The sequence below is a fragment of the Mustelus asterias genome, chromosome 6 (genome assembly GCF_964213995.1).
Source record: "Mustelus asterias chromosome 6, sMusAst1.hap1.1, whole genome shotgun sequence".
Lineage (NCBI taxonomy): Eukaryota > Metazoa > Chordata > Chondrichthyes > Carcharhiniformes > Triakidae > Mustelus > Mustelus asterias.
In genome coordinates, this window is record NC_135806.1 from 53,840,321 (window position 1) to 53,856,731 (window position 16,411).

Sequence of the window (16,411 nt, forward strand, 5' to 3'; positions counted from 1 at the left end):
TATAATTTTCCATCTTTTTTCTTGTTCCCTTCTTGAACAGTGGGGTTACAACAGCGATTTTCCAATCCTCTGGGACTTTCCCTGACTCCAGTGACTTTTGAAAGATCATAACTAACGCCTCCACTATTTCTTCAGCTATCTCCTTTAGAACTCTAGGATGTAGCCCATCTGGGCCCGGAGATTTATCAATTTTCAGACCTTTTAGTTTCTCTAGCACTTTCTCCTTTGTGATGGCAACCATATTCAACTCTGCCCCCTGACTTTCCTGAATTGTTGGGATATTACTCATGTCTTCTACTGTGAAGACTGACGCAAAGTACTTATTAAGTTCCTCAGCTATTTCCTTGTCTCCCATCACTAGATTACCAGCGTCATTTTGGAGCGGCCCAATGTCTACTTTTGCCTCCCGTTTGTTTTTAATGTATTTAAAGAAACTTTTACTATCATTCCTAATGTTACTGGCTAGCCTACCTTCATATTTGATCCTCTCCTTCCTTATTTCTCTCTTTGTTATCCTCTGTTTGTTTTTATAGCCTTCCCAATCTTCTGACTTCCCACTACTCTTTGCCACATTATAGGCTCTCTCTTTTGCCTTGATGCATTCCCTGACTTCCTTTGTCAGCCATGGCTGCCTAATCCCCCCTCTGATAACCTTTCTTTTGTTTGGCGTTGAATTGCTGAATCCCCCATTATCAACATCCCGGATGTTACTATTGACCAGGAGCTGAATTGGACCAGCCATATAAACGCTGGCTACAGGAGCAGGTCAGAGACTGGGAATTCTGCAGTGGCCATTCCTCTACTGAAACCTATGCACCATTTACAAGGCATAAGTCAGAGGTGTGATTGAATACTCTCCACTTGCCTGGTGAGCGCAGCTCCAATAACACTCAAGAAACTTGAGCCCTTCAAAGACAAATCAGCCCATTTGATTGGTACCCCATACTCCACTCAAGACTCGCTTCACCAGCAACACATCATGGCAGCAGCATGTCTCACCTACAAGATGCACTCCAGCAATTCACCAAGGCTCCTTCGACAGCATCTTCCAAACCTGTGACTTCTGCCACCTCGAAGGACAAGAGCAGTAGATGCGGGAACACCAGCTCCTGAAATTTCTGCTCCAAGTCTCACACTTGCTACCATCCTGACTTGGAAATATATCACCGTTCCTTCACTGTCAAAATACTGGAACTGCCTCCCTAACAGCACTGTGGGTGTACCTACACCACATGAATTGCAGCAGTTCAAGAAGGCAGCTCACATGGGCAATTAGGGTTGGGTAATAAATGCTGGCTTAGCCAGCGGCGGCCACATTCCACAAAATAAATGTTTAAAAATTGTGGGCGTGACATTTTGTCATTCAAGCTTGAGCTTTGCTGGAAAAAGAGACATGCTGTTGAAGCTTTTTGCCTTGTGCTTATCAGGACAGATGCAAGAATAACAACAATCTTCAGTGCGTGAATAAAGGATGCTGACTGATTGGCACGTCTACTCTGTTTGGTCGAGGCATTGTCAGAGAGAATACACCAGGCAAAAGGAACATGTGCAGGCATTGCACCTGTTTTGAATTAAACTGGCAAGTTTCCCGGTACATTCTCCAGGACATTGCCTCAATAATCAGCACCCTTTTCTCAAGCAATATACATTTTTATTATTCGTTCTTGGGATTGAACTTCGCTGGGAAGGCCAGTGTTGAGAATGGATAAGGCCTTTGAAATTAGCTTTGAAATTGAGGGCTGATGGACCCTAGGAACACACTTTCTGTTCTTTTCCTCCCATTTTGTTGAATAAGTGCTGGCCTCTACTTGGCGCATTAACACAGTGGCAGTGTTGAGATTGTTGACTCGTAGGTCCTCCTCTGCAGTGATGAATGTTACTGTTCCAAACGTAGTGTAGGGCGGCACAGTGGCTTAGTGCTGCCTCACAGTGCCAGGGACCCGGGTTCAATTCCCGGCTTGGGCCCCTCTCTGTGCAGACTCTGCACATTCTCCCCATGTCTGCATGGGTTTCCTCCAGATGCTTTAGGTTCCTCTCACAATCTGAAAGACGTGCTGGTTAGGTGCATTGGCCATGCTAAATTCTCTCTCGGTGTACCGGAAAAGGGGCCAGTGTGGCAACTAGGGGATTTTCACAGTAAATTCATCGCATTGTTAATGTAAGCCTGCTTGTGACACTAATAAGTAAACTTTAAACTTTAAAACTTTAAACTGCTACATCTTTGTGTTCACTCTTTTACTGATTTTCTGTTAGTGGGAATCATGAGAATGGGTAAGACTGGCTGCATGTTCTATATTGAATTGAAAGCTGATTGCCTCTGTCCTGTAAAGTCCTCTAAGTAGGGACTGAATATTTTTTTATTAACCGTATACATTTTCCCTATTCCCTCCTTTCACATTGAACTATGTTGTTATGGTCTGAACAAAAAGCTTGGTAGGAATTGTTCCAGGTCTGTGCTTGCTATCTAAATGTTGATTGGGAATAAACATGAGATGGTACAAATATACACCAGGTTAATCAGCTTTTGAGAGAGAAAGGTGAATTAATGTTTTTGATTGTGACCCTTGATCAGAATTGCTATGGTCAGAAGCTCTTCCCCTGATCTTACAAGGTATGATGAAATATCTCATCCAAAACATTAATCTGTTGTGCTCTTTTCTGATTGATAAGTTTCAGAAACTGGGAATGTGAAGTACTGAAATGCGTGAACCTGCTTCCTATCATTACGCGGAACAATAAAGTCCTTCCCCCCCGCCACCCCCGCCATTATGTGTTTTTTCCCCTATTTCCCTGGAAGTTATCTTCCTTCCAGGCCTCAACCAAAAGCACATGGAAGAATTAAATGGCCCACGGTGACTCATTCTGTAGCTTTACAGAAAGGCTTACAAAAGATGCATCATTTCTGGTGGCTCTCACTGATAATTTAACGGAGATGAACTTGTCAATGTTGTCTGCATAATGGAGTTAATAAATTTGTGTTTCCTACAGCATCTGACAGAAAAAAAGCCTGGAAATCTGGTTAATGAAGCAGCCAGGTATTTACTATGTTTGGGGTTTACTATTTGCTAGCATATACTATGTTGGGTGTTGGTTTAGCTCAGGTAGCTGGACCGCTGCTTAGTGATGCAGAACAATGCCAAAAGTGTGGGTTCAATTCCCATACAGGCTGAGGTTATTCATGAAGGCCCAGCCTTCCCAACCTTGCCCCTCGCCTGAGGTGTGGTGGTTCACAGGTTAAATCACCACCTGTCATCCCTGTGGTTACCTGGGACTGTGGCAACTTTGCCTTTTACTATGCTTAAATAATGGCATTTTGGAGACTTGTACCAAAATTATTAAAAATAAGTTTATGACTATAAATATGTCTAGTTTTTAAAAATGTTTTCAGAAGCAATGGTATATTGGGAATATTTTTGATTTTAATTTGGTAGAAGATTATTCAAGGAATGTTGTATTTGTATTAATGTTTAAAATATTTTGCTAAAAAATGGCACCTTATTTTTCATCCATCTCTCATTCCAAATATAAACTCTGCCAGTGGAATTTCTGGAAATTTACATAGAGCGGTGAAGTCCACAGATGAATGCAGTTTCCTGATGCTTTTCGGGGGTTGATTAATCTGCGTTCTTTATCATATTTAGACAAATTGCCCTTGGCGACCTGATTCTCATTAACAAAACAGACCTAGTTCAACATGAGGAGCTGGAATATTTGAAAACTGCTGTCAGGTAAGGAAGGATATTTTGCATTTGTGTAGCAACAGATCTTGAAATTTTAAATATATTTTCGGCCAAAAAAAGCACAGAATAACTCATCAGTCTGAAAGGTAGCACAATGTCACTTGGATGGGAGGCAATGGCCTAGTGGTATTATTGCTAGACTATCAATCCAGAAACTCAGTTAATGTTCTAGGGACCTGGGTTCGAATCCCACCACGGCAGATGGTGGAATTGGAATTCAATAAAAAATATCTGAAATTAAGAATCTACTGATGACCATGAAATCATTGTTGATTGTTGGAAAACCCTATCTCGTTCATTAATGTTCTTTAGGGAAGGAAATCTGCCATCCTTACCTGGTCTGGCCTACATGTGACTCCAGAGCCACAACAATGTGGTTGACTCTCAACTGCCCTGTGAAATGACCTCGCTAACCATTCAGTTCACCACCACCTTTTCAATGGCAACTAGGGCTGGGCAATAAATGCTGGCCAGCCAGCAATGCCCAAGTCCCATGAATGAATTTAAAAACACAAAATTCTTTCTGCAACCGTATGTAACATGTCATTCAGTCTACATCAGCTTTGTTTCCCTACTTACCTTCACCTGATTGATGAGCTACACCCCTTTTTATGACTAATGAGAATGAATGACAATTTCTGTCTCGTCCTTTGCCCAAGTTGTACTTGTTACAAGTTTTTGAGACTACCATTCCTTGCAAGTCTTTCTATATCTATTCACCAGTTTAGTTTTGCTAATCGGGCTGCAAAATGAGTAATCGTGGATTGGCAGCCTGTTAAATAACCCTGTCCAACTTAGTCCCAAACACTCAACCAGTCCCAAGTACAACACCTCATTGTCAATGATAATAACACTGAAAAAAGAAAGTACTGGACCTAACAGTGCCCTGTTCCGGAATGGAAGTAGATGGGCTGAAAGTCTGACTGTGCGGTCCAAAACCGGATGAATGGCCAACGTCCCACCGATGCTTGAATGTTCCAATCCTTTCTTGTGTTGTTTATGTTACAAGATTTTGTACGGTGGTTGTGTTACGTACATGAAAAAAATCATTAGCTTTCAATATTATGTGTTAAAGCTTAACAGTTTGCATTTGGTTTAATTATATCCCTAATTAGTTTTCCTTAATGTGAGCCAGCCTCATCGTCGTATTGGCCAACACAGGCACCAGAATCATGGAAAAAGTTACGTAAGACACACAAGTTAATGCAGATGGAAACGGCATTAGAAAAGGAAATGGAAAACGATTTATTGTTAGAGAAAATGGAATTAGTATTGTTGTAGCAGGGAAAGAAACCTCGGAATTGTCCTCGCTAATGCCCCCTCTTTGCTTTTGCCTATGGCAGTCACACTTTGGTCCCTTAAAGTACGATCAATGGTTTGGAATCACATTGAAAGCAACTTGAATTAATGGCTTTATCTTGACTGAGAGCTGGGATGATACTGCCCAATCTCATTTCACTTGAGGTCCCATTTCCCCATTGTTTCCAAGGCAACAAAACAAAATCGGGAGCTTTTTAAATTCATATTTTTCCTGCTTAATATCTTCAGTAGTGTTTGCTGAGTATGATAGTCTGAGTATTTATATTTCAGGTCAATCAATGGATTTGCTAAGTTAATTGAAACACAAAGATCAAGGTGAGCATATTGTGGTTTTTTTCTATATTAAAATGATGTGTTTAATTCTGTAAGTGAAACTGTCATGAGATGTGGTTTAGGGTTGAGATATTGCATTTATCTAGAATGACACCCCTTGTTCAGTGGTATACTCAGACAAAGTCAGCATGGATTTACAAAAGAGAAATCATACTTGATGAATCTATTGGAATTCTTTGAGGACGTAACCATTGAGTTGACTGAGGAGAACCGGTGGTTATGGTTTTAGACTTTCAGAAGGCTTTCGACAAGGTCTCACATAACAGACTACTATGTAAAGTTAAAGCGCATGGGATTGCAGGTAATGTCTTGAAATGGATAGGAAGCAAAGAGTTGGCATAATTGGGTCTTTTTCTGATTGGCAGGTAGAAGCCTAGTGGGGTACCGCAGAGATCTGTGCTAGAACCCCAACTGTTCACATTATATATTAATGATTTGAAAGAGGGAACTAAATGTAATATCGCCAGATTTGCAAATGATACAAAGTTAGGTGGGAGGGTGAGCTATGAGGAGGATACGGAGATACTTCAGCGTGATTTGGACAGGCTGAGAGTGTGGGCATATGTACGGCAGACGCACTATAATGTGGATAAGTGTAAGGTTATCCACTTTGGTAACAATAATAGGAAGAGAGATTATTACTTGAATGGGTGTAAATTGAGAGCGATGTGTACTCAGCGAGATCTTGTCATCAGTCACTGAAAGTAAGCGTGCAGGTATAGCAGGCAGAAAAGAAGGCAAATGGTATGTTGGCCTTCATAGCGAGAGAATTTGAGTATAAGGATAGGGATGTTTTGCTGCAATTGTATGGGGTGTTGGTGAGGCCACACCTGGAGTATTGTTTGCAGTTTTGGTGTCTTTATCTGAGGAAGGATGTCCTTGCTATAGAGGGAATACAGTGAAGGTTTACCAGACTGATTCCTGGGGTGGCAGGTCTGTCAAACAAGGAGAGACTGAGTTGGTTAGGAGTATATTCACTGGAGTTTAGAAGAGTGAGAGGGGATCTCATAGAAATTTATAAAATTCTAACAGGGTTAAACAGGGTAGATTCAGAAAGAATGTTCCTGATGGTGAGGGAGTCCAGAACTACGGTTCATAGTTTGAGGACAAGGGGTAAACCTTTTAGAACTGAGGTGAGGAGAAATTTCTTTACCCAAAGAGTGTTGAATGTGTGGAATTCACTATCACAGAAAGTAGTTAAGGCCAAAATGTTGTCTGATTTCAAGAAGGAATTAGACATAGCTCTTGGGGGCTAAAGTGATCAAGGGATATGGGGGAAAGGGGGGAATCAAGATATTGAATTTGATGATCAGCCATGATCATAATGAATGGCGGAGCAAGCTTGAAGGCCTACTCCTGCTTCTAGATTCTATGTTTCTGTATTTGTATTTCACTCTGACTTGAGGCAACAGGACTCATAAATTAACATCCCAGCAAACATTCACATGTTAGGCATTAGAATGATCCATCTGTTTGAGTTCAGCAGGGATTAGTTTCAAAGGACCCACTTCTGGAGGAATGGCCTTACTTTTTAAACCTTGAACTGGGAGAAGGTCAAGCTGCTAACCTTCTGTCAATCTAAGATTTTTTAAAAAGTAACATGCGGTTTAGGAGATTTGAGAAGACCTGCAGAGGAGACATGAAATGGGCAGTCGGCTTTAAGATAAAGCCAGTCAGATTCAACAACAACACGTTGTTGTTACACTAATCTTTTAACATAAAATATTCCAAGATGTTTCACACGAGCATTTTCTATAGATCACAAGGGAAGAAAGAAAATAAATTGCAAAGGGGCTGTGTGTGTCATGAGGTGAATTGCTTTTGCACAGAGCCAACATGGACGTAATTGGCTAAATGACCACCTCCTGAGCTGCATCCATACTATGATTAGAAAACAAAACAAGACTGAGCCACAGGGAGAAATATTAGCATAGATAACCAAAGACTTGGTCAGAGAGTTACATTTGAAGGAGTTTCTTAAAGGAGGAAAGTGAAATGGAGAGGCAGAGAAATTTAGGGGAGGAGTTCTGGAACTTAAGATATGGCCGTGATTGATTGAACGGTTAAAACTGAGGATGCTCAGGAGGCCAGGATTCAAGGAGCAGAGATATCTCAGAGGGTGATGGGGTTAAAAGAGATGATAGAGATGGGGAGGGGTGAGACCCCAAAGATGAAAATAAAGATGAGAATTTTAAAATTGAAGCTTTGCCCAGCTGGGAATCAGTGTAGGTGAGTGAGCACATGTGTGATGGGTAATAGGACTTTGGTGCGAGGGTAGGAAATTAGGCTGGCCAAGAGTTTGTTGAAATAGTCAAGTCTAGAGGTGATAAAGGCATGGATGAGCGTTTCAGCACCAAGTGAACTGAGGTGAAGTCAGATTATGTTACAGAGTTACAAGAAGGCCATCTTAGTGCAGAAATGCAGTTGGAAGCTCACCTCTGGGTCAAATATGATGCCAAACTTATGAACAGTGTGGTTCAATTTTGGTTTGTTGCCAGAGAGAATGATGGAGCCATTGGCCAATGGAATGGAGTTAATGTCCAGACGTTACGTGTAATATGTTTCATTATTTTCTGCACAGAGATTTACTAAATTAAATTGAAATAAGATGAGATTTACTAGAAATGTTCCTGTGTATTTAAATTTGTACAATGAACTGGTTTGTTAATTAGCATGGATAATGCAGTGTAATTCTAGGCAGTTGTGAACCATGCAGGGATCCCAACCTTAGGTTGCAACAAGAGAGAGGAATCTGTCCACTCCAGTTCATGTATGTTACGAATACAGAAGGAAGGCAATGTTGGGGTATATAGTTGGAAGATTAAATGTAAAACTAGTAATATGATAGTTTGTTCAAGACATGGTATTATTACATCTAGAATAAAATGTGCTTTAGGTGCTATCTGAAGAAGAGAAGGGTCATCTGGTGGCCCGGTCAATATTTAACCCTCAGCTTCACCAAAACCGATCAACAAGTCATTGCCATTGTCTGGCCTTACTGTGCAAACATCGGGTGCCTTGTTTGCTTACGAAACAACAGACAACACTTCAAAGTGAATTCCATCACCGTGTTACACTTCGGAATGTCCATTTAACATGATATGCGCAAATATAATTGGAAATTCCTTCTTTAAAAACCATACAGTTGCTCACGTTACTTTCTTGGAATGATGAATTCTCTAAAACTGAGAAGTTGGGATACCATGTAGGCCAGACTACTCACTGCTGGTGCTGACAAAGGGTGCACTTCAGAGTTGCGTACCCTTCGGGTAGGCCTCAGGTCTCGAGGAATTAAAGATCATTCTCCTGGGTACTGCTGCAGGTAACCCAGGAGAAGAATCATGGCATTCAAGATGTTTGTTTTTCATTTTCTTTGAGTGCTTCTTTGGTTATAAAAATATTGGAAATGTGAAAAGAGCCTTTTTCACTGCCTTTCATGTGATAAAGCCTCCAAACCTACACCCAAGGGGAATTGGTGACCCTTGGCGCACACACTACTTGAACAAGCAGATTGCCAGCTTTTGGTTCTGCTTGTGGCAGGTTGCTCCCTCTAGAGGCACTGCAAGGAATAGTGAACCTGCCTACAATAGTTAGAACCACCTTTGGTTTTTTTCTTGTTGGTATGCAGAACCCTTACCAATTATGTTACTGATTTATAAAAATTATTCCATGAAGGGAAGACGAAGTCAACAGTTGATCTACTTCAAGGTGGTACAATACTTCAGATGTATGCAGTCGTGGAAATCAATTCTTTCCTTTCCCTTGATGTAAAGGATCTAAATCAATTCTGATCTCCAGACTGGGAATGGCACCTTTACAAATTTTCTGCCAGATTTGTATTCGCAAAGAATGTACTGCACTCTTCATAAAGAAGTTTTTTGTGGAAACTTCCTGTAAATCCATGTGTGTATCTACATATGTGTACATACATGTGCGTACATACGCTTACGTACATATGTATGTATGTGTATATTGGTATGTGTGCGTGCCTGTGTTGCTTGGCACTTCTTAATTGTCATTTTTATTAATTACTAATTCTTTATATTATCAATTTATTGCTTTGACATTTTTTTGTTCAACTAGTTATTTATGTTTTCTTCATACCTTAACTTTTTTCCAAAATTTGTATTTAATGCTGAGCCCAGGCCAGGTCTCAGGCAGCTGCTGCTGGGTTTCTTGCAGAAGGAGAATGAAAGGTTCACAAGAAATCTGAATGCTTTTTGGGGAGCTGGTTGAAAGAGTTATTTTTGTTTCAGTAGACATGGGCTAATGTTCAGCACGTCTGGCAGTTTCTGTGCAGAGAAAAGCAGAGGTCAGTGACCTTTCATAGAACTTGTGCAGATTGTGGACCTGAAGCGCTGTGTCTATTTCTCTCTCCACTGCTTGTCCTGCCGAGTATTTCCAGTATTTTCTGTTTATATTTCAGATTTCCAATATCTGCAGCACTTTGCTCTACATTCTTAACACTACATTCTGCACCCTCTCCTTTCCTTCTCTACGTTCGGTATGCTTTGTCTATATAGCGTGCAAGAAACCATACTTTTCACTGTATACTAATGCACGTGGCAATAATAAATCAAATCAAATCTGCTATTATATGTTCCTTGCTGAGCATTTGTAAATGTGGTTGGTTTAAATTTAACATGAGAAAATATTTATCACTCGAGGTGTAATTTCCCTGTTAACAAAGTCCACTTTATGTGGATAGAAATAGAGGGTAAACAGGTTGGTGCTAATTTACTGGAAGGTCTTGTCATTTTAACGTTCAAAGTGAAACCAGGAGTCATGCAGCAAATAGAATATATAACTTACTGTTCAAGGTATTTTCATTTGTACACAATATTGATATTTATTTGTGAGGTACAAGTCTTCTGGATGTTGCTGTTCGGATATTGCATAGGACCAGGTTCAAAGTTGCGCCACTGGTTGCATAATATGAATGTCCAAGTTGTATGTAGTCTGACAAAGCAATGGTTGTAAGTGTATCATACCAAAACCTGAGTTTTAAATGGGCTTTATCAATTGAGGAATTGAGTACTGCGGCCAAGAAGTTTTGCTAAATCTGTATAAAACAGTTTAACGGCACTGTGACTATGGTCCCCAATTCTGGGCACCCGAAAGATGTGAGGGGAGGGTTAAAGAAAGGGGCGGTATGACATAATGACCCAGAACCAGCAGAAGAACCAGGGGCCATGATTTCTCTCCCTAGATTTGGGCAGCAGTATGTACCATCTAAAAGATTCACTGCAGCAACTTAACAAGACCCCTTCGACAGCACCTTCCAAATCTGCAACTGCTTTCACCTAGAAGGACAAGGGCAGCAGATGCATGGGGACACCAAGACCTGGAAGTTCCCCTCCAAACCACACACCATCCTGATTTGGAAATATATCACCATTCCTTCACTGTTGCTGGGTCAAAATCCTGGAACACCTTTCCTAACAGCATGTACCTACACCACATGGACTTCAGTTCAAGAATGCAGCTCACCACCACCTTCTCAAGGGCAATTATGGATGTGCAACAAATGCAGTCCTAACCAACGATGCTGATATCCCTTGATAGAAAACAAAACCCTATGCGATTTGGAATTCCGCCGGCATCCAGCAAACTCACACCTTGCACCCTTCCACAAGGGTGCCTTCCACAAAGTGGCATACAGACTTCCTGGTTGATACATGTCTTTGCTTATCTTGCAAATAATTCGCATACAGCAATCACAAGTATACATTTGTTCTGAAGTCATTGCTATCCAATTACAACTAATAGTTCCAATTACTTCATTAATGTCAGTTGACTATAGTTTACCAGTCATAACTTCTATATGCTTGTCTAATTATAATGATTAATTACTAACCAGGTACACCTACATGATTCACCATCCAAACTTCCACACCTGCTGTTATGGCTTGTGGTCATCAAGTTCTCGCCCTCTGTCCCTCACCCTAACCCTTTAGTCAGCTTGTGTGTGCTGCCCATCTGCATATGTGGGAACTGCACTGAAACATCTTCACAAGAACTTCCCAGGGAACTGTGCTGCACTTAATTCACAGGGGAGCTCGGCTGCATTCAATTATTTTAACCCCTTCACTCTGCTGAACCTCCACCCAACCCTCCCCCCCCCCCGGCTCCACCACTGGACCCCCCTGTGACTACCTCCACTGCAAATGATGGGGATCTCACTCTCCAACACCTCCCTCAATGCCTCACTCACCCAATACACCCACTTGCTCTCATAGTTTTGAACCTTGTGAAGCAGGCTTCCAGCCTCAACTAGGTTGGCTGTGGGTGGGAACCAACAAAAAAAACAATAGGAGTCTTGTAGTCTAAAAACTGTAAGGCATCTGTTTCCTGGTTTCACAACAGCTCTCCCACAAGGAATTCACCTCGATGCTAAAATCTAGATCATAGATTTTGGACGAATATTTTCTTATCAAACTCTCAATCTCACTGGCGTGAAGTAAAATATAGACAATTATGAGATGCAGCGAATGCAGCTAAGAACTCTGCAAAGGTGAGTTATTTTGGTATAGTACAAGACACACAAGTGTTAACCTTCCTGTGTGGATCTCTGTTATTGATTCATAGTCAACAAGTAATGAATTTTTTAAAAGAAAAGCTTATAGATTGGCAGTGAACACAGTCCCAAAAATGTCAGAATGTCACAAGTTTCAATGTTAATTGATCAATATCCCGGCCTGATTTTTCAGCAGGATGGCTATTACGGTGCTTTAATAGATATTAGAACAACTACTTCTCTGGCGAATTTGTATTTTTTTCTCTCAAAATTTGGAACCAAAGGATTAGAAGTTACTCTGTTGACATTTGACTTCATTAACTCAGTAGATTAATTTACTCCATGTTTTGGGGTCTGTAATAGATGCACACCGAACTACATTTTAGGGTAATAATACATATATTGTTTGAAAAGTGTAGTAATACTTTCAAGTCATATTGAAGTTAAAGCCAGAAAAATGCAGCCTGTATTAACTTGAGGTAGCTTTGAGCCAAATAGGCATGAGTGTAGACATTTTGGTTAACACTTGCATGGACGGTACAAGCCAATGTTGGAAAGTGCACACAGATACTCTGGGTGAGATCTGGGCTTTCAATGGTAAAATAACCAGCCCTCACTGTTGCTGATCAAGCACAATAATTTGTCTCTTGGAGGTAAGTTAGGTGGCATCAGTGGCATCATATCCTAGTAAGGAGTCAGTGTCTTTAAAGGGAAGACTGAAATATATGAAAATACAGAAAAATATATTTTTAAAAATAATGCAAATGACAGGAGTTGGCTTTTGAAAATGTAAACAAGCATTTCATTAAGTTAAACTGTGAAGTAACATCAGTAGTGATTAAGTGATACGGTAGCACTCAGATAATTTGATGACTGCACGAGCCCAGATCAATTACACCTGATGCTGGCTCAAAAATAAATTTGCCAAAAGCTGAATACGTGTATATATTATAAAAATTGATTTGCTGTTTGTAGGTTATATATCATCCAAACTATGACTGTTTGATAACATGTATATTATAGCTTGCTCCTTATTTTGTTTATTGTTTTTCAGGGTTGATCTTACACAAGTTCTTGATTTGCACGCTTTCGATAGCCAAGCCAGTGAAAGGTATATTTCAATCTTATGGGTATACTGTGATCTGTATTTGGCATTTTTTTTGTTTATAGCCAATTTATTTCATGAAAAAGAAGGAAAATAGAGATTGGTGAGGTAAATAATGTCACTAGATGGTTGGAAATTTATCATTGCACTAAAGAGTAGTATAAATTTTATGGCCATTGACGATGACAGGTTGTAAAAAGGTAGCTGATATTTTTAGTTTCTCGTGTTCATGTTGACCACTAGCTAATGTAGTTTTGTCCATTCACAAAAGCTTGAGCACTTTCCAACAGCTAACAAAGCTTGAAATGTGAATTGGTCATTTGACCCATTACTCTCACAATGTCTGTCTACACCTTGCTGTTAGAAATGTTGTAATCTTGTCAACCAATGTTGCCTACACAGTATAACTCAGGAAGCCAGAACAACTGCTCACTGTGCCAAAAGCATTTTTTCTGGAGTATGTTTTCCTTTTCTATAAGTGGTCCCAGCCGTGTAGTTGGGGATTCGTTCTATCTGCGGAAGTTTCCTTGTGGACAGCGAAACCAAAACCGATGTGAATAGGCTTCGGATGTGAAGATTGTACCTGAATTCAATGTTCCATTAAAGGTGTTAATTCTAAACATTTGGCGCGTTCATCCAGCTGCACCAGCCAATGCTAATATTGCCTACCTGTGCTAATATCTGCATCTTTATGCAAAAGAATTTTCATTACATAGTAACTTAAGGGAATCATCGCTTTTTCAGAATGATTTAGGGTTGGATCGTTCTTTTAAAGCAGTGAGGTGTGTGGCTCTTGATGTTATGTTAAAACAACTGTGTGCATTTAGCTGGTGGTAACGGTCTCCCGAAAGGCTTGTGAAGGTCACTGACCACAAAACCACATTTTTTGGTTTGTAGAGGTTCGGAAATCATGGCTGTCTCCACCTTTGATGGCAATCCTGCTTTGTGTGATCATTGAGATATATGTGAATGTGTTTTGGAGATTGGCTGAGTCAAATGAATCCTATTCCCAAAAATTAAATAGTGGAAGCTGTGAAATGTTAAGTCATTGTTTTTGTGCTTTTGTAAAACTGACAAGTATAAATTGAAAGGTCGTCGTGATATAGAACACAGCCTTTTCTCTTATTTTTTTAAATGTATCTGTGTGTTTACTGCAGCAATAGTTGAAAGCATCCTTGAATAAAAAGAACAATTTTACGCTACCAGTACTTATTTTGTTCAGTTTACAGGAAAAACTTTGCCTTGTGCAGACAGCCCACCCTCACCTTGATAAGGTAACTAGATTTCATAACGTGAACATTGTGCCTTTATCATTCTAATACCAAATATAATTTATTGATTTAAAATGTTTTAGTTTTTTTAAGTAGGTAATTACAATGTTAGGGATTTGGCTGTGTGGTCTTAACTGTTTCTATTGTAGATGTTTATATAAACTGCTGTAAGAAATTATTAGTAGAAACAAAATATTTTAAAAACCTTTTCAAGAAGATCTCAATTTTTTAGACTCTGTACATTGTGCTTCAGTCAATTGTGTGGAAGATCATAAAGCAGCCACAGTATATCAGTCTGCTCAACTTGGTGACTATGTCCAGTTTTCTGTACAGAAATGGGTTGTTTATGGCACCGTATGTAGTGACATTGTGATGAATAGGTTACTGCTTTCAATGTGGTCTAAAAAGTGCATCATTTTATGAGCCTCAATTTTAACAATTGATATCTTCAAAGAATTATTTAAGTCTCTGCTGAAACTGTCAATTTTGTAATGCTGCCATTATAACAACTGAGACAGCTTCATGCGAGATGCAACTGCGACTTTTGCATAAGCAGATGTTCACCAGGAGCGTCGGTTTAAATCAACCACTTGTGCTACTGGGAGCAGTGCTCTCATGACACTGTTCATGCATCCTTCAATGCACAAATACTGTACACAGTGCATACAATATAGTGCTGTTTGTTGTTGTGTCATACAAAATGTGTACTCTCAAGATTGTGGGATAAAGTACTATTATAAGATGTCTGATGTCTACATGGGTCCAAGAAATCTTACTTTACAAATAGTCGTTTGGTAGTATAGAACTTGAATATTGCTGAAAAAAGACATCCTGTTGAAGCTTTTCATCTTGCACTCAGCAAGAATGCCAATGTCAAGGGAAATAACAACTTTATACTGAATGAAAAGAGGGTACTAATTGGTTGGCAAGTGGACTCTGATTAGTAGAGGTGATAACATGAAGAAAGCGCCAGTTGATTGTGATTGACAGTTAACTGCCAGGTATTGTTCGAAATTTAAGCCAGGCAGTTTGACTCTGATCAAAGCATTGCCCTGCTGAATGAACCAGCAAATGGCTATCACAAATGTTGTTTAGCTGAAAGAGGCGCAATGTGTGTACATGTTTTTTCTGTCTGCAAAGAATGAGCACCTGTGTACTAATGTATGTAGCTGCCAGTACATACAAATATGTCACACTGCGAGCCTGACTTATGATTTTAAATTGGTTGTCAGCGTAATTTTTAGCATACTGAGGATTATTGAGAAAATGTTGTCCAATTGTGGAATATTGAACACTATTTTGAGTTTTGCAAGCATGGGCTGGTTGATTGGGTCTGTACCTTACATGTTGCAAACAGCAGAATGGACTTGCCAGTCATTGTGACTGACGGCCTACATACCTAGCACCACATTGGCACTGAAATCCATGTAACACATTACTCACAGAATCACTGAATTGTTATGGTGCAGAAGGAGGCTGTGTACCGGTCCTCTGGCGAGTATTATGACTTAGTGCCATTCCCTTGCCTTTTCCCTGTACCCCTGCACATTGTTGCTATTCAAATAATTATCTAATGTCCTCTTGAATGCCTCAATTGAACCTGGCTCCACCACAATTCTCGGCAGTGCATTTCAGAACCAAACCACTTGCTGTGTGAAAACGGTTTTTTGCATTACATTTGCACTTCTTTTGTAAATCTGTGCCCTCTTGCTCTTGATCTTTTTACGAATGGGAGCAGTTTCTCCCTATCTACTCTGTCCATCCCGCTCTTGATTTGAACATCTCTCTCAAATTTCCCCTTAGCTTTCTTCGCTCCAAGGAGAACAGTCCCAATCGCTCCAATCTATCCTCATAACTGAAGTTTCTCATCCCTAGAACCATTCTTGGACAATCATCTGTTGTCTGGGTTAGTCTCAAGGCCTTGCAATGCTGTAAGACATTCACGTTGCATGTGAAAATCAGCACAGGTCATCTGGAATCCCGCAAATGCATGCAATAGATCAAATAGATAGGCTTTCACGGATTCAGCATCTTCAATGTATGCCAGGGGGTTCTCCACCATGGTCTGCTGCAAGCCTACACTGGTCAGTGCACGCATTGGGATGCTTACAGTTCAAGAACTCTA

General features: G+C 40.2%; 1 protein-coding gene across 12 annotated transcripts in view; it reads left to right on the forward strand.

The window, feature by feature from the left end:
• Nucleotides 1-16,411, forward strand: part of cbwd (COBW domain containing) — a 65,094-nt gene that overhangs the window by 38,576 nt on the left and 10,107 nt on the right. For 6 of the 12 annotated variants that reach the window (XM_078214332.1, XM_078214330.1, XM_078214329.1 and 3 more), the window contains 5 exons: nt 2,989-3,035; nt 3,642-3,728; nt 5,331-5,375; nt 12,965-13,021; nt 14,238-14,289. In XM_078214332.1, coding sequence (XP_078070458.1) covers nt 2,989-3,035; nt 3,642-3,728; nt 5,331-5,375; nt 12,965-13,021; nt 14,238-14,289 — 288 coding nt within the window. The remainder of the gene's footprint in view (nt 1-2,988; nt 3,036-3,641; nt 3,729-5,330; nt 5,376-12,964; nt 13,022-14,237; nt 14,290-16,411) is intronic. The other 6 variants (XM_078214339.1, XM_078214341.1, XM_078214337.1 and 3 more) reach the window with 1 other exon arrangement.